Below are 16,165 nucleotides of genomic sequence, written 5' to 3' on the forward strand. Positions count from 1 at the left end.
CAAATTAAACACACCCCCACTGATCAGATATTGACGGCCTTTTTCTGAGGACAGTCATCGCATCAATAAAAAAAATAATGGCCAACCCTTTTAAGGTCCGGATTCTCTCTGTGACATATTACTTATACTCAGATACTGCCGATATAGCAAATGTTACCTTGATTACACAGCAATGAGATATCTCGGCAGAAAAAAATTGTAATTCGACATGTAGTTTGATATCGGTGAATGGCTTATGTAATGTTGCATTTTCTTAATCCTCTTCAAAGAGGTAACCTTCTGTAACAAGAGTCATGTATTTGGCTTGTATTTGATTGTAAATATTACCTTGCTCGAAAGCAAATCCAAAGGTGAACCCTGCATAGACACCAAGCCGACTGGGAATAGAGGTGAAGTTAGCTTAAAGGGGTTGTCCGGGCTTTTCACATAATCTCAGTACATATCTGGGCTGCAGAATTATGACAATAAGTAATTATGTGGATGGGGAGGGCCTGTAGCTATGGAGGGTGGGGTTGTTGCTATAGAGGGCATGTTTGGAGTAGAGTAGGAGGTTACGACTAGTTCTCATTTCAATGCCATAACACCCCCCCCTTGGACGTTCTGTTCAGAATATCTAGAAAACCGTGCAAGCTAGTGACAGAAAGTAAATTACTTATAGTCAGCATTCTGCAGCCCAGATATGTACTGAGATTATGTGAAAAGCCTGGACAACCCCTTTAACAACCTGCAGAAAAATGGCAAATGCATCTTTAAAAATGTTGTCCGATGAAAACAAGTTATCACCTATGTACAAGATCAGTGATAGCTTATTGACCAGTAGGCAGCCTATTGCTGGGACCTGCATCGATTGCGAGAATGGAGCAGAAATGCGACTCATTGAACGTCGTTCCATTGAATTCCTACGGGGCTGCAAAGCTCTTCGCTCAGCTTTTGTGGCAGCCTGAAAGAGAATGAATGGAGAGACGGTCGGGTATCCGACCTGCAGCCCCGTTTTGTAACATGGATAAAAGTGGACAAAAATTCCTCGTTCTGCTGATCATGCAGGTCCTGGCGGTCGGAACCTTGTTCATTAGTAAGTTATTGAGGACAGCTGAAAACTAGTTTTCAACGGTCAACCCCTTTAAGTGAGAATGGGCTATAAAAATTGTTGTAAGTCAACATTAGTACAAGAAAAATAAAGTATTTAAAAAGTTAAAGAATTGCTTTATCGATTACAGTATATCTATTAAATGTGATTTTCTTTTTTAATACCTGTAGGTTAAATGCTCTAAGTGCTACTACTGAATTTATCCACAAACACTAAGAAATGCTACTTTGCTACATAATGGCAAACTGGCAATTCGACTTGTATTGTGCTCCATCCAGTTTGCTAAACTTTATATTTTAATGGGAAAAATGCAAACATATCAGGTTATATTTCCAAAGAATAAAGTGTAAGATTTCCATCCCTGCTACAAACCAGTAATCCCCAGTACACATGCGGATTACACGTACATGCCGATACCAGGTCATACCAGGCATACTGGTGCCATGTACGATGGATGGGTTTCAGTGGACATACTCCATCATATAGAACATTATATAGAACATGAACAAAAATTTACATAAATCTCTGTGCCATTCTTGGAAACATCAAACATTTAGCAAAATGTTCTATTATCACTCTGCTGACAGTTTTATTACATTTAGAATTAACATACAATATATTTGATATCAGCGCTGAATCGTAAAGTTATTAAATTATTTTTTCATGTTTGAAGCTGAGAAATGTATACAGTTTGTACAGTTTTCATGGTTGATTTTTTTATATTGTGAATTCTTAAAATTCAATTTTCCAGTTACTTTATTCCCCTTGAATATAAAATTCATGTATGTACATGGACCGGTGTGGACAATCCTTTTTTAAAGTCATTTGCCTGAAATGGATTATCATCATTTATATAGATGACACGGAAAAGCCATTTTCATCCCTCTGTGTAAACAGATGAAAGTTGGCTAGGACAGCGATCAATTGCATTAATTTGCAGAAAATTAGTATCTTCTAAATTACTCCGCTGTGGGTCCCCAAAAAGACCAGCTGATCCACTTGGAAAATCGTACACTGAAACAAAAAAGAACATAAAAAGTGTAGAAAATGATAAATTAATAATAGATAAATGTACAGTTTCTATAGTTGATATAAGGTTTGGAATATAAGACAAAGTTTAGGTAAAAATATATATTTTGTGTTTGCATGTAATGTTTCTACATGTAAATGTAGTTTAATTCCATTTTTTGCCTCTCCATAAAGGGAATTTATCAGCAGGATTTTGCTACCTCATCTGAGAGCAGCCTGATGTAGGCAAAGAGTCCCTTATTCCAGCGATATATCACTTAGATTACAGGTTGCAGCCATTCTGACACAATCAGAGCTTTCAGATTTAGAATGAAGCAGTGCTGAGAAAGCTAACCACGCCCACACCAGGCTCTCCATGTACAAAGTCCATAGACAGTGAGCTGCTTATGACAGGGGGAGAGGGCATTGCTGGACTAATGCAAGATGGAGCTGTATACAAGGACTGATGAGGAGTGATATACTGCAGGATTGGGCTGTATGCAGGGGTTTAGAAAAGTGATACACTGCAGAATGAGGCATTGTTTAAGGGCTGATGATGAATTATATACTTCAGTATGGGGTTCTATGAAGGGGCCTAGAAAAGTTATATACTGCAGGAGGAGGTTGTATTGAGTGGCTGATGAAGAGTGACACAGGGGGCTTAGCAGAGTAATATACAGCAGGTTAGGACTCTATATGAACGGGTTGATAAGTAGTGTCATACTGAAGAAGGAAGCTGTATAGAGGTGCTGAAGAGTAAAGATATACTGCAGGGTGGGGCTTTATGTAGGGGCTGCATACAGGAGCAGAGGAGTGATATATTGCAGGATGGGGCTGTCTGTAGGGGCTGTTCAGGAATGATATTCTGCAGGAGGAGGCTGTATCAGGGGTGGACGGATGAGGATTAATATACTGCAGGAGGAAGCTGTATACAGCCGCTGATGAGGAGTTATATATTGCAGGAGGAGGCTGTATGCAGAGGCCTACAGGAGCGATAAACTGTATGATGGGCCTGTATTCAAGAGCTGTTGAAGAGTGAGATACTGCAGGGTGGGGCTGTATGCCGGGGCTGATGAGTAGTGATACACTGCAGGATGATGCTGTATGCAGGAGCTCACTGGAATGATACACTGTATGATGGGCCTGTATATAAGAGCTGTTGAAGAGTGATATATTGCAGGATGGGGCTGTATGCTGGGGCTACTGAGGGATACACTGCAGGATGGTACTGTATAAAGGGGCTGATGAGGAGGGATATACTGCAGGATGAGGTTGTATTTTGGGGTGATGAGCAGGATGGTGCTGAATAAAGGGGCTGTTGAGGAGGAATATACCTCAGGAGGAGGCTCTATTCAAATGCTAATGAAGATTGATATAAGAAGCAGTATATAGAGGGGGCTTAGAGGAGTTATACACTGCATAATTAGATTGTATTTAGAGAGCCTAAGAGGAGTGATGTACTGCAAGATGGGATAAAAAAATTAAAAAAGGAGGAGATAAAATTATGAGCTCACTCTCCTACTGGCCAGCAATCATAAGAAACACGGTGGACAGGAGCATGTGGGAGAGTTAATCCCACACAAAAGGTTTCAAGAAAGTAGGGGATCTAGCACACATGAATAGATAAAATCAATGTTTATTCCAAAATTGTTAAAACATTTTAGTCAGTGCATTTTCCATAAAAAGATTACGCAAAAGGTCCATGAGACAAAGGCGATATTATGCGTTTCGACCTTTGAACTCTCTGGTTCTTAGTCATAAGTTATGACAAAGGAGTATACACTGATGAAGATGTTTTAACAATTTTGGAAGAAATATTGATTTTATCTATTCACATGTGCTGGGTCCTCCACTACCTTTCAAGATGGGATTGTATATATAGAGGAGCTAGGGAGTAGAGTTGAGTGAAATGTTCGGATTCAGTTCCAGATACAATCGGCAGCGAATATTGTTTTTGCAATATTCGTTGAACACAGCCGAACGTCATTAGATTCAATGGGAATAGAAATTACCGAATATGTTCGGAACCAATCACTAAAAATACATTAGGCACGAATAGTGTTCGAATATGTCTCGAATATGTCAAAATCAGATTCGGGCACAAAAAACAAACAAATTCGCTCATCTCTACTAGGGAGTGATGTATTGCAAGGTGGGATATTATTTAGAGGGAATTTGGAAGAGTTAACCCCCTGCAGCTGCATCACAGTTTGTCAGATGTGCACAGCCAGCAGCACACCTCATCAGGTTTCCTGCTTGATTGCTTGTAGGCAAGGGCATGTTAATGTTCATCTCTGGCTGTAACAACAGGTGAGATAGATCAATCATATATATAGGAGGATTCAGGTTGTGGAGTGCTGGAGTCCGTCTGGCACTGGTTTGAATCTGATTGTGGAATACTAGGGTCAGCACTCAACTGGTGAATCAGGATATTTATTTTCTTGTTGTCAATGGCAGCATGATTTTGCAACAATTAGCAATAAGTAAATCATCTGTGATAAATTTTCAAAGATACTGACATTAGTTGCTAACAGCTGCTGCTCGGACATGCGCTACAAACACTGAGACCCAAGTCTAAGGGCCGGCACTTTTTTATTGCCAGCCAGCTCCTGTTTGTTAAGTATAATGCCTCCGCCATCTACACTTATAGGTTAACGGATTGTCCATCTAATTGAATCTAATCTGAGACCAGCCAATGCACAGTGTAAAAGGCTGTGGTGTTCTAATTGATAAAAGATAAGATCTAAGTCTATACCAATAGCTCTAGTGACTAATATTGTAGATTAATTCTGAATTTTTGATGCACAACTAATTTGAGAATATATATATATATATATATATATATATATACAGTGGTGAAAAAAGTATTTAGTCAGCTACCAATTGTGCAAGTTCTCCCACTTACAAAGATGAGAGAGGCCTGTAATTGACATCACAGGTAGACCACAACTATGAGAGTCAAAATGAGAAAACAAATCCAGGAAATCACCTTGTCTGATTTGGCAAGATTCATTTTGCAAATTATGGTGGAAAATAAGTATTTGGTCACTTAAAAACATGTAAGATTTCTGGCTCTCACAGACCGGTAACTTCGTCTTTAAGAGGTTCCTCTGTCCTCCACTCATTACCTGTAGTAATGACACCTGTTTGAACTTGTTATCAGTATAAAAGATACCTGTCCGCAACCTCAAAGTCACACTCCAAACTCCACTATGATGAAGACCAAAGAGCTGTCAAAGGACACCAGAAACAAAATTGTAACCCTGCACCAGGTTGAGAAGACTAAATTACAATAGGCAAGCAGCTTAGTGTGATGAAATCAACTGTGTGAGCAATAATAAGAAAATAGAAGACATACAAGACCACTGATAATCCCCCTTGATCAGGGACTCCACGCAAGATCTCATCCCATGGGGTCAAAATGATCTCAAGAACAGTGAGCAAAAATCCTAGAACCACTTGGAGGGAACTAGTGAATAACCTGCATAGAACTGGGACCACCGTAACAAAGGCTACAATTAGTAACACACTATGCCGCCAGGGACTCAGATCCTGCAGTGCCAGACGTGTCCCCCTGCTTAGGCCAGTACATGTTCGGGCCCGTATGAAGTTTGTTAGAGAGCATTTGGATTATGCAGAAGAGTATAGGGAGAATGTCATATGGTGGTCTGATGAAAACAAAGTAGAACTGTTTGGTAGAAACAAAACTCATCAAGTTTGGAGGAGACAGAAAGCTGTGTTGCATCCAAAGAACACAATACGTATTGAGAAGCAAGGAGGTGGCAAAATCATGCTTTGGGGCTGTTTCACTGCAAAGGGACCAGGACGACTGATCTGTGTACATGAAAGAATGAATGGGGCCATGCACCGCAAGATTTTGAGTGCAAGCCTACTCCTTCCATCAGCAAGGGCATTGAAGATGAAACATGGATGGGTCTTTCAGCATGATAATGAACCCAAGCACACTGCCAAGGCAACGAAGGAGTGGCTTCATAAAAAGCATATGAAGGTCCTGGAGTGGCCTAGCCAATCTCCAGATCTCAACCCCATAGAAAACCTTTGGAGGGATTTGAAAGTCTGCGTTGCCCAGCGACAGGCCCAAAACATCACTGCTCTAGAGGAGATCTGCATGGAGAAATGGGCCAAAATACCACCAACAGTGTGTGCTAACCTTGTGAAGACTTACAGAAAACATTTGACCTCTGTCATGGCCAGTGAAGGATATATGACAAAATATTGAGATGAACTTTTGTTAATGACCAAATACTTATTTTCCACCGTAATTTGCTAAATAAATCTTGCCAAATCAGACAATGTGATTTTCTGGATTTGTTTTCTCATTTTGACTCTCATAGTTGTGGTCTACCTATGATGTCAATTACAGGCCTCTCTCATCTTTTTAAATGGGAGAACTTGCGCAATTGATGGCTGACTAAATATTTTTTCCCCACTATATATATATGTGTGTGTGAGTGTGTTGGCACCCTTGAATTTGTTCCAGAAAATGCAGTATTTCTCCCAGAAAATTATTGCAATTACACATAAGTCTGGATCTACACTCCAACATTCCAGTTGAGAGATGTAGGACGCTTGTTGATGTGTTGATGGCTATAGTAAGTGATTAATTGTAGTTATTTATTCCAAAGGGTGTCCAACCAAATATTAAGATGATGGAGCCAACAATTTTGGCCTGCCCATTTTGGGGATTTTGTGTGAAATTATGTCCAATTTGCCTTTTTTCTCTTATTTTTTTGTGATGTTCCAATACACACAAAGGAAATAAACATGTCTAATTGCATAATTTTCTGACAGAAATACTTAAATTTTCTGGAACAATGTCAAAGGTGCCACATTTGTGGCCATGACTGTGTGTATGTATGTATACAGTGTGTGTGTATATATATATATATATATATATATATATATATACACAATATATTTTGTGACAACAAAGTGATGGAAGGGAGATACGTTTCATTATTAGTTTCAATGATTTGAAACCCAGAAGTTTGCTCCAGCATACTGTGTTGAGAGGGGTTAATCTGCCATTTTAAGGGTTGGGTTTTTGTGGACAACAATAGAGCAGGTGGGAGGTTGTCCACATTATCCCCACCCCAGGGTATGGTCTGGGGTTTAAATAGTCAGACTCCTGAGGCATTCAGTGTTCAGTATTTCTGGAGAGGCTAACTCCAAAGAAGTGTTCATATTTGTGCTAACCTAAAGTGTGTTTTGCTAACTCGGAGTGGGTGGATCCCCGCTACCACAAGGACTGTGCTTTATGTTACACCACTTTGTTTTTTTCCTGTTTTTGTCCAAAGGGCTTTGTTTATATTTACTTAACCATGGTTTGTGCAGCATATATAATAAACCAGTGAAGATCTTAAAGAGACAGTGTTCTCATGTCTATCTCCGTGTACAGCTGAGTGAGCCAATCTACCACAATATATATACACAAATATATTACAATTTGTACCTGTAATACCAGAGTGAGATGTAAATGCTCTGTGAAATACATCAAAGTCTGTTTTATTCCCACAACCATGAGGCATACAGTCTTCAAATGGAGGCACCATGTTGCATTCATTGCCATGCTGCATGTTCCTTTGATGATCATTATAATGTGGAGGACAAAATGTCTGCAGTTGGCCATAAAATCCTAAAGAAATATGAGAGAACACTGATGGTTAACACTAAGGATCAATATGTGTATAAATATATATATATACAGTATATATATATTCTTCAACATTGAAATTGCATATACAAATGATAGAAAAATGGAAACAAAATTTTCAAACCATCTCAATTTATTCAGCATTGAGCATGAGCCCAGAAATAACCTTGGCATGCTATGAATGAAATTGTTAATGATTGTCTGAGGAATGTTCTGCCACGCCACCGAATGCACTTGAACACGCAAATCATGACGAGCCACTTCTAGAAGCTCCCTTTGCAATTGCTGGCCAATGACATTCCACATGGGAGACAAGTCTGGAGGTGTTGCAGGCCATGAGAGCACGTTTAGGCCACACAGCTGCTCACAGTAGCACGAACAACATGTATCATGGAGTTGTCATGTTGAAAAACAGCTACTAAGATAGGTTGGAAGACTGACTATACCACTTGTTCCACATTTGAACATTTTTTTCAGTATTTGAGCCACTTTTGCTGATCCTTAAATTATATTCTGGTATTATGTATTTATAATTCATCCACATTTTGGGTGTTGACTTCTATTCCAGATTGGTGATTGTCCGACTTGTGGGATCCTTACTGATCCTCAGACTGAGCCAATTTTACACATGTAAAAATGTAGCAGGAGTCTGTACCTGCAACCTTTACTCCATTCAGCCTCTATAGGGCTGCCTGAAAAAGCTAAGTACAGTATATCCACAGTCCCATATAGAATGAATGGAGCAGCAGTCATGTGGAGAAAAGTACCTTGTTCTAGCATTTGGGGTAGGTCACAGTCACCTCAACCTGTTACAATGGTGTAGCAACTCACTTGGGAAAATAGGTGACACACTAAAAACTGCAACTGACCCTGCCGGGTTCCTGTACAGACTAGAAATCCTCACCCCACAGTCTCTAGTGATTCTTTTTTTGGACTGAGATAGTGCTAACCATACACTAGAAGATGGCAACTTGGGCCTATACTGCCTAAAAGGCTGCTGAGCGCTTCACGTTCCTTCTAAAGAACCGATGAGCAGAGCAGAGTGCAAATTACCTACAGAAATGAAAGTTGGGGGCATTGACAGGATTCATGGGGGTATAAGGGGTGGAAAAGTTAAACAGACCTTAGCCCAAACAGAGACGAGGTGGATAGTGGAATTGGGCACTATGGGACTGAATGAAACACTTAGCTTTGCCCCAATTCTTTAAATCTCTGCCTATTTTTAACTTTTTTGTCATGTCTTGTTTTCAATTTTTAATTTTTGCCTTATTTCTTTACTCTAGTAATTTTTCGTACCTGTCTTGTCCGAATTATGGCTTCAAGTGCCTACCTAGGAATATTTGGAATTTATGGCCGTACTTGGAGTCCAGGCAAGTTTATGATAAGGACTCCCTCCAATCACGCAGAGGTCTATCTGTACATCATCTTTATAACCCTTATACTGGACTAACTACAATCTACAGCGGACATATTTATGTCATTACATTATTGGCCCTATTTTTTGTGTTACCTACTTGATATCTCTATTTGTCATGTCCCACCTGCTGAAATTTTCTACTATTTGATATTTTGCTATATAGGGGATTGTCAATATTGTTGATATTTGTAGATATTGAAATATTGGCATGTTCCAAAATTATCTCCTATTTGATAACGTTTGAAATAATGTTGAGATTTCCCCGTGTGAATACATCTATACTGTAATTTAATGGGTCGTATTTTTCCTGTGATTTAAATTGATATCTCAATTTATGATGCTTTACCTGTTGAATCTGCTATTATGTGATATTCTGGTATAATAGAGGATTTTTAGTATTATTGGTATGTACACAGATGTTTAAATATTAGTACGCCTTAAATGATGATTTTTTTAACATTTTTATAAATTGCGCTATCTATATGTCTCTTTTCACATTGGAGCGGCATTAATAATATTTTATGTGGCGCTATTTATATGTTCTTCTTCACACTGTAGTGGTATTATTTAAGATCCCCGCAATATTGCAATTCGCAGGCGTGGTATCATTTGAGAAAGCTTTCACTTTAGACTGGGCTTTAACAACATGGCGAATGGGCTTCAATAATATGGCGATGCGCATGCGCACTACACCCGAGTTTCCTGCTTCTTGCTGATGGCCTCTATTTTTTGCTGCGTGCATATATGACGTCATGGGGGATTTCCTCCCCGCACGCTGGAATTGAGTGTTGAACGCGGCTGCACCTGAGACTCGGGGGCGGTGGTGCTGTGCGCGATGGAGGATTGGCTCATTGCAGGGTTTGATTGCCATGAAAATCAGACAGGTCTTGAGTCATGACACACATATTTTCCTTGAAAAAGCGGAACGCGAAACGCACGTCGGAACTCCAGTGATTCTTTGGACAGGCGATATAAATGGGTATGTGCTAATATATTATTTGGCTACCGGCACTTTTTTTTATGGCACTTTGAACTTTAATGACCATTATGGGTCTGTATGGACATATGCTAATGTGCTGGTGCATTTACTAATATCACACACTCCCACATCCTGTACCTATTCCCTTAATCCTGTTTGTGTGTATTTTACTCGGGTATATATCTCTTTCCTCTCTAATATGTATGTTAATTTAAGAAATGAATTTATATGAATTGTATTTAAATAAAGTTTATTTCTTTTCCAATATTCTCTCTTTTGTGAGTGGTGTGCTTAGGTAACAAGAAATGAAAGTGTGCTGAAATAAAAAGAGATCCCAGAGTGAGTAATCTAAACCATGAAATACAAAATACAGAATAAAGCCTGGACTGTTAGAGCATATGCCACCTAGTTCCTAAAAAGAAACAGAAGATGGGTGCAGGGTAAAGAACACAACCAGAAGAGAGAGAAACCCTAGCTGGTCTTTCACTGACTGGCTTAAACTACAGCAGTATGTCTGGACATCCAAATGAGACTATCACCAGAGGGAAATACCAGCAATGGGAAAATATATAAAGGAGCACCCAAAAGGTGGTAGGGCAGACAAATAAGTAACTGAAAACACCTGTACCCTAACAAGGCTGAAGAAAGGATAACAGAAACGAAACACCCAGAGAAAAGGTGTATATGCTGTGGCTCGGCACATAGAGAAACACATCACAAAGCACAGGCTTAAGGGTTCAGACGCATGACAGAACCCCAATATTATCACCTATCCTAAGGCTAGCTTATTTTTACTGGAATACCCCTTTGTAGGGTAGATTTGTAGTGATATAGATGTCATGTTGCAATTTGAGGCAGGAATGAGCATAAAACTCATACATTTGTAGAGGATATACAGTACATGTTTCATTAATCCACTGTGATTGTGACGGGATGTAGAAAGATATTTGAGCAAAGTATCATTCAAATAGTAATACTGTGACTTTTTTGTATGGAGTCTCAACAGATGCCCAAAGATATGCATGAGGTCTTTATTATACTTCTGTATGACAGTGATTTAATATTGAGTCATACAGAGGTTTGACAGAAAAAATGATAGTATGTTCCACCAAATGACATAGGTATGGGAAACAGCAGGGGGCTTGAGTGTCACACAATAATACAACCTGAGGACCTTAAATATTAACTATGAGATGCAAATACAAAGTCAGTTGCCTTTTTTCCAGTACTACTTTTTTCTAGATAAAAAAGATAACACTATGTATACTTATAAAAAAAGACTGAATGTGAGATTCCTTATTTTATTCAAAACTGGTTACAATTTACCTGAAAACACTTGACATTCGTGCACTGAAAGAGTAAACTAAGGAAAAAGGAGACATCATTTTCTTTGAATGTGTCACAAAACATTTGTGCTGTATTAAGTCAGCATTTCTTAAAGAGCCGCAGGACGCAAAGTGGTGAGCAAGCACTCATGACTCGGCTATACAGTTAAAGAGCTCTGTAATATTCATGCCAAGATGTTTATCACAGTTTCCAAGAATTACTTTATCACATTCTCAGTTTCTCATGATTCGCATTTATTAGTTTAAATGTAGACTTTAAATCAACAAGCATCGGATTGCACAGAATGGAGAATTAATCATCCGTAAGGATTTGTGCCGGCGCTTCTGAACCAGCAATCACAATGCACTTTACAACCTGTTGCTTCCCAGCTGTTGATGTAGATTCAGTAGAATCTAGACTAAAACTTGCTTATAAATGAGCAAGCGGGAAATAGCAGCTCAGTAAAATCCATGGTGTCTCCAAATGCATTGACCTATCTTTCAATTTTCTAACAGATCTTCATCTTTCATAAGTCAAGAAATGGCTAAGAAGTTGTCCTTTTACATTGATGGCCTTTCCTTAGGATGAGTCATCAATATCTAACTGGTGACGGTGCAACCGCCGGCATGCACGCCGATGTTCCTGGTGCCAGCAGCAGGAGGAAGTGCTCAATTGTGGAGCTGATCAGCACAGTTTGCTCTGTCAACTGCATAGTGAGTGTCGCTTGTACTGCACATCTTCCCCTATTGATTTGAATAGGGGGCGAATGTGCAGTACTTTGCCATGGGCACAAAACAGATGACGAATTTTAGCTGTGATACCGGAAGGTGAGAATATCATGATTTTTATTTTTTTTATTATTTTAAACTTTATATCTTTTTACTACTGATGCTGCATAGGCAGCCTCAATAGTAAAAAGTTGGTCACACAGGTCAAACACTATGATTGACGAGTGTGACCAACCTGTCAATCAGTTTTCCAAGCGATGCTACAGATCGCTTGGAAAACGCTAGCATTCTGCAAGCTAATTACGCTTGCAAAACGCTAGTTCTTTGCGGAAAATACACGGGAATTACGCATGCGGATTTCTTGCGTATTTCCTGTGGCAGAAATTTCCGCGGGAATTCGGACGTGTGCACATAGCCTAAAGTCAATGGCCTCATAGATGGATACACCAGAATTCTTTTTTTTAGTATTTCAGCCACTACTGAGTGGCAAAGACGTGATGCGAAACTGGCTTAAATCATCTTCATTACCAATGTAGTTATCTTAATTATCTTAAGTTTACTATAAGTCTTTCAATATTCATATTTTAATAGACTGTAAATACAAAGAGTGTGTATGAAGATATAGCCACTGCTCATTGCTTTCACTACATCCTTGCGCACTCAAAGTACAGTACTTTTCATTTGCAAACAATAAAATTCCATTTTTTATCATGGGAATCAATGGCCTATGGGATGGGAATCAAGCCTATACTGTGGGATTTGTTGCAACCTTCCATCCAGAGTATACAACGGAAAATACACCCAATGGATACATTTCATGAAAGGCAAAAATAAAATGTGGACAAGGTCTTACAAAGATGAGAGATTATATACAACTATAAAACCTTCCAATGTTAGACCTTGACCAATAAATAATATGTCATCCTAAATTTCCAGTTTATTACTGTAATAGCATAAGAGCTTACGTAAATTGCCTTGTGTACAGAGTCTCTATGTTGGCACATGGGCTTTTTAGCCATCTTGAGATGATGGCACTCCTTGTGCCTACTTGTGCTGTCTCTGTCTGACACAAAGTTGTTGTGTATGCATTCTCTTGTGCGTAATTCAACATCAATGTAAAACACATTAAATAAATGCAATTTTTGTGTTCTCTGGTGGACGCCATACCCAAATCTCATTCATTTCGATGCCAGATGGCTGCCTATAGTTTTTCTTCTTAATGTCTTGGATTTTGAGATACTTGTGTTGTAGTTGAATGGGCTATCTGTTCATACAATATCTATGACATAGGAGAGGTCATCAATATCAGATTGGTGGGGATCTAATACTTGGCACCCCCACCAACCAACTTTTATAAGGGGTGCTAGATGCAAGCTCATTGAACAAAGCTACTACATAACTCCACTTAAATGGTATAGGATGAAGCTCGGTACTGCAAACAGCTCTTATTGTCTTGAATAGGAGCGACTCTGCAGTATCTAACAATCCCTTTGAGAGCGTGCAGAAGAAAATAGGCATTAAGGCAACTACTGTATGTTTCCTGAGGAAAATGTTTTACACTGCAGGTAAACTGAGCTACCGCAATGCCTTGTAAAGCCACTAAGTAACTAGTTTATACAAGAGTTCCGGCCACAACTTTATATTATGCTTTGATGATTAAAGGCCGATCACCCTGTGGTTCCATGAGAAATGCCATTCTGTAATGTCCAGCACCCTTTGATCTAACACCTACTTTAATCAGGAAATACTCAAGCATTGCAGTCACTAGATTGAAAAATGATTTCTAGGGATTTTACAAAATGGCATATCCAATTCAAAGAAAAACGTTCAGCAATAAAGCACACATTATGCAAAGTTTACAGTGCACATTAAAATGTCACGATAAAGACACTGGAGGAAGTTAATAAAATGTAAAAACCTTTAATCACTCCCATTTCAAAGCAAAGGGCTATATTATAATGTTAAAACAATGTAGAAAAAAGGCCACGCCACATCCTGCCTTTGGAATATATTTCACAGAACCATTTATAACATTACACGAAATATATGGTCCAGACTGATCCGACTCTTTGCCTATATAATTATGTATATATGCAGTGTCATGGTGTGGGGAACGCCACAGGCGCAGGTACCGAGGACACCAAGATATGTGGCAGCATCAAATTGTGCACCCCCTTCCCTGCTGTGCTGCCACTGTCTTAATGATTGGAGCATACTGGATCTGCTGCTTCTTGGTGCAGCAAAGTGAGTCCCAGCCAGTGTTGCTGATGCACAGTGCAACAATGGAGATTGGTTTGTCATAGAATGTTACACTGCAGTGACTGAAATGACAAAGCTCATATTATACAAAGCTCCATCTTCTCAGTTACTGTCTATGCAGAGCACAGCAGCCTATGACAATTTGTCTAGGCCAATGAGCTCTCTAACGCCCCAGATGACTGAATATGAGCAGCAAGTGAATTAAAACTGTATTGAATCAGATTCAATACTGTTTGCATTAATTACTGAGACCTGCTTTTACATTATACATGTTCTAATCCTAAGTAGGCTTAGGGCTAGGGTTAGGGTTAGGCTTAGGGCTAGAGTCAACCAGTCAAAAAAATTTCAATTCAGTTGAGGCAATGATATATAAATTTACACTGGTCAAACATGTATAATTGACCTTTTTTTGGCATTTATTTTTGTTATGGAGGTCTGTGGATGAGTTCGTATTTACATAGGGAGATTTTTTTTGCATATACATTAACCCATGAAAAGGATATATCTCATACAATTGCAGGGTGATATTTCAAGTAGCCAAGTTCACATGTGATACATCCTGGCTACTAATGACCATATCTTAGCCTTGATAGCAGATCCAGAAGCAAAATTCTCAGCTTCAAAATGAGACCAGAATAGCTGTGGTAGTCGGAATCCATCTGACATATCAGCGGTTAAAGTGAGAGCAGCAGATGTCTGCAGCTTGCACTCCTGATTCTTACTATAAGGGTACGCTCACACTGCCGTATAACACGGTTGAATGCAATCTGATGTTTTATAGCACTAGGTCCAATGTTATACTATGGGGCAGGACAGATCTGTGGTTATTTTCTCATGCCGATTTGGAACAAGAAAACAATTGCAGCATGCTGCGAGTGATTCCGATATTCAGATCACGCGTCCCCGTACAAGTCTATGGTTCTGTGTGAAACATCGGTCTGCACTCGAATGACATCTGAGCATAGTCCGATGTACACATACAGAGACAATGGAAAAGATGGAAATATTAAAGCAAACCTGTAACCAGTTTTGGCAGATATAAGATGCGGCCACCACCTTTCAGGGTTTATCTGCAGCATTCTATAATGCTGTAGATAAGCCCCCGATCCGACCTTTTATTATACTCACCAGGGGGGCGGTCCAGTCTGAGGGGTGTTGCAGGTCTATGTCCGGCACCTCCCATCTTCTTGCGATGCCGCCCTCCTGCTTCTTCATGCCTCCCCGGCATCGCACTCCTGCGCAGGCGCACTTCTCTGCCCTATTGAGGGCAGAGAAAAGTACTGCAACGCGCAGATGTAGGGAAGGTGACCTGACGGACGGACGGACTAGTCTGAGTGAAGAAAGATAGGTTTGCACAGTGTAGGTAGGAGACAGTGATTACAGTGGGGAAACAACTAGGAAAGTGTAGTGGACGTGCAGTACCTCGGGATGACCATTAGATGGCAGGGTGGAGTGTGAGCAAAGGACTTTACAGCAGCTTAGGGCTTTAGAAACCGTTGGTCATGGGGGGCGTGGTGACAGTTAGTGACAGTTTCAAGGAACCGGGGAAGTTATAAATTCTGAGGGAGGGTTCCAGAAGATTCCAGTCCCCAGGGGGAGCCCAGGTGACAGGAGGACTTCGCCAGTCTGTGTGCCCTGAGGAGAATCCGACCAAGGGGACTGAGGAGAGGGAACGTCAGGGGGGTGG

General features: G+C 39.9%; 1 protein-coding gene across 1 annotated transcript in view; it reads right to left on the reverse strand.

Moving 5' to 3' along the window:
- Positions 1-1,672: 1,672 nt before the first annotated feature.
- GLIS3 (GLIS family zinc finger 3) overlaps positions 1,673-16,165 on the reverse strand; it is a 607,612-nt gene continuing 593,119 nt past the window's right edge. Inside the window, exons 10-11 of the mRNA XM_073542616.1 lie at positions 7,569-7,751; positions 1,673-2,101 (exon numbers count right to left, since the gene is read on the reverse strand). Of these exons, the coding sequence (XP_073398717.1) occupies positions 1,965-2,101; positions 7,569-7,751 (320 nt within the window). The 3' untranslated portion in view covers positions 1,673-1,964. The remainder of the gene's footprint in view (positions 2,102-7,568; positions 7,752-16,165) is intronic.

The sequence above is a fragment of the Dendrobates tinctorius genome, unplaced genomic scaffold (genome assembly GCF_039654945.1).
Source record: "Dendrobates tinctorius isolate UK_male_01 unplaced genomic scaffold, ASM3965494v1 ptg000128l, whole genome shotgun sequence".
NCBI classification, from domain to species: Eukaryota; Metazoa; Chordata; class Amphibia; order Anura; family Dendrobatidae; genus Dendrobates; species Dendrobates tinctorius.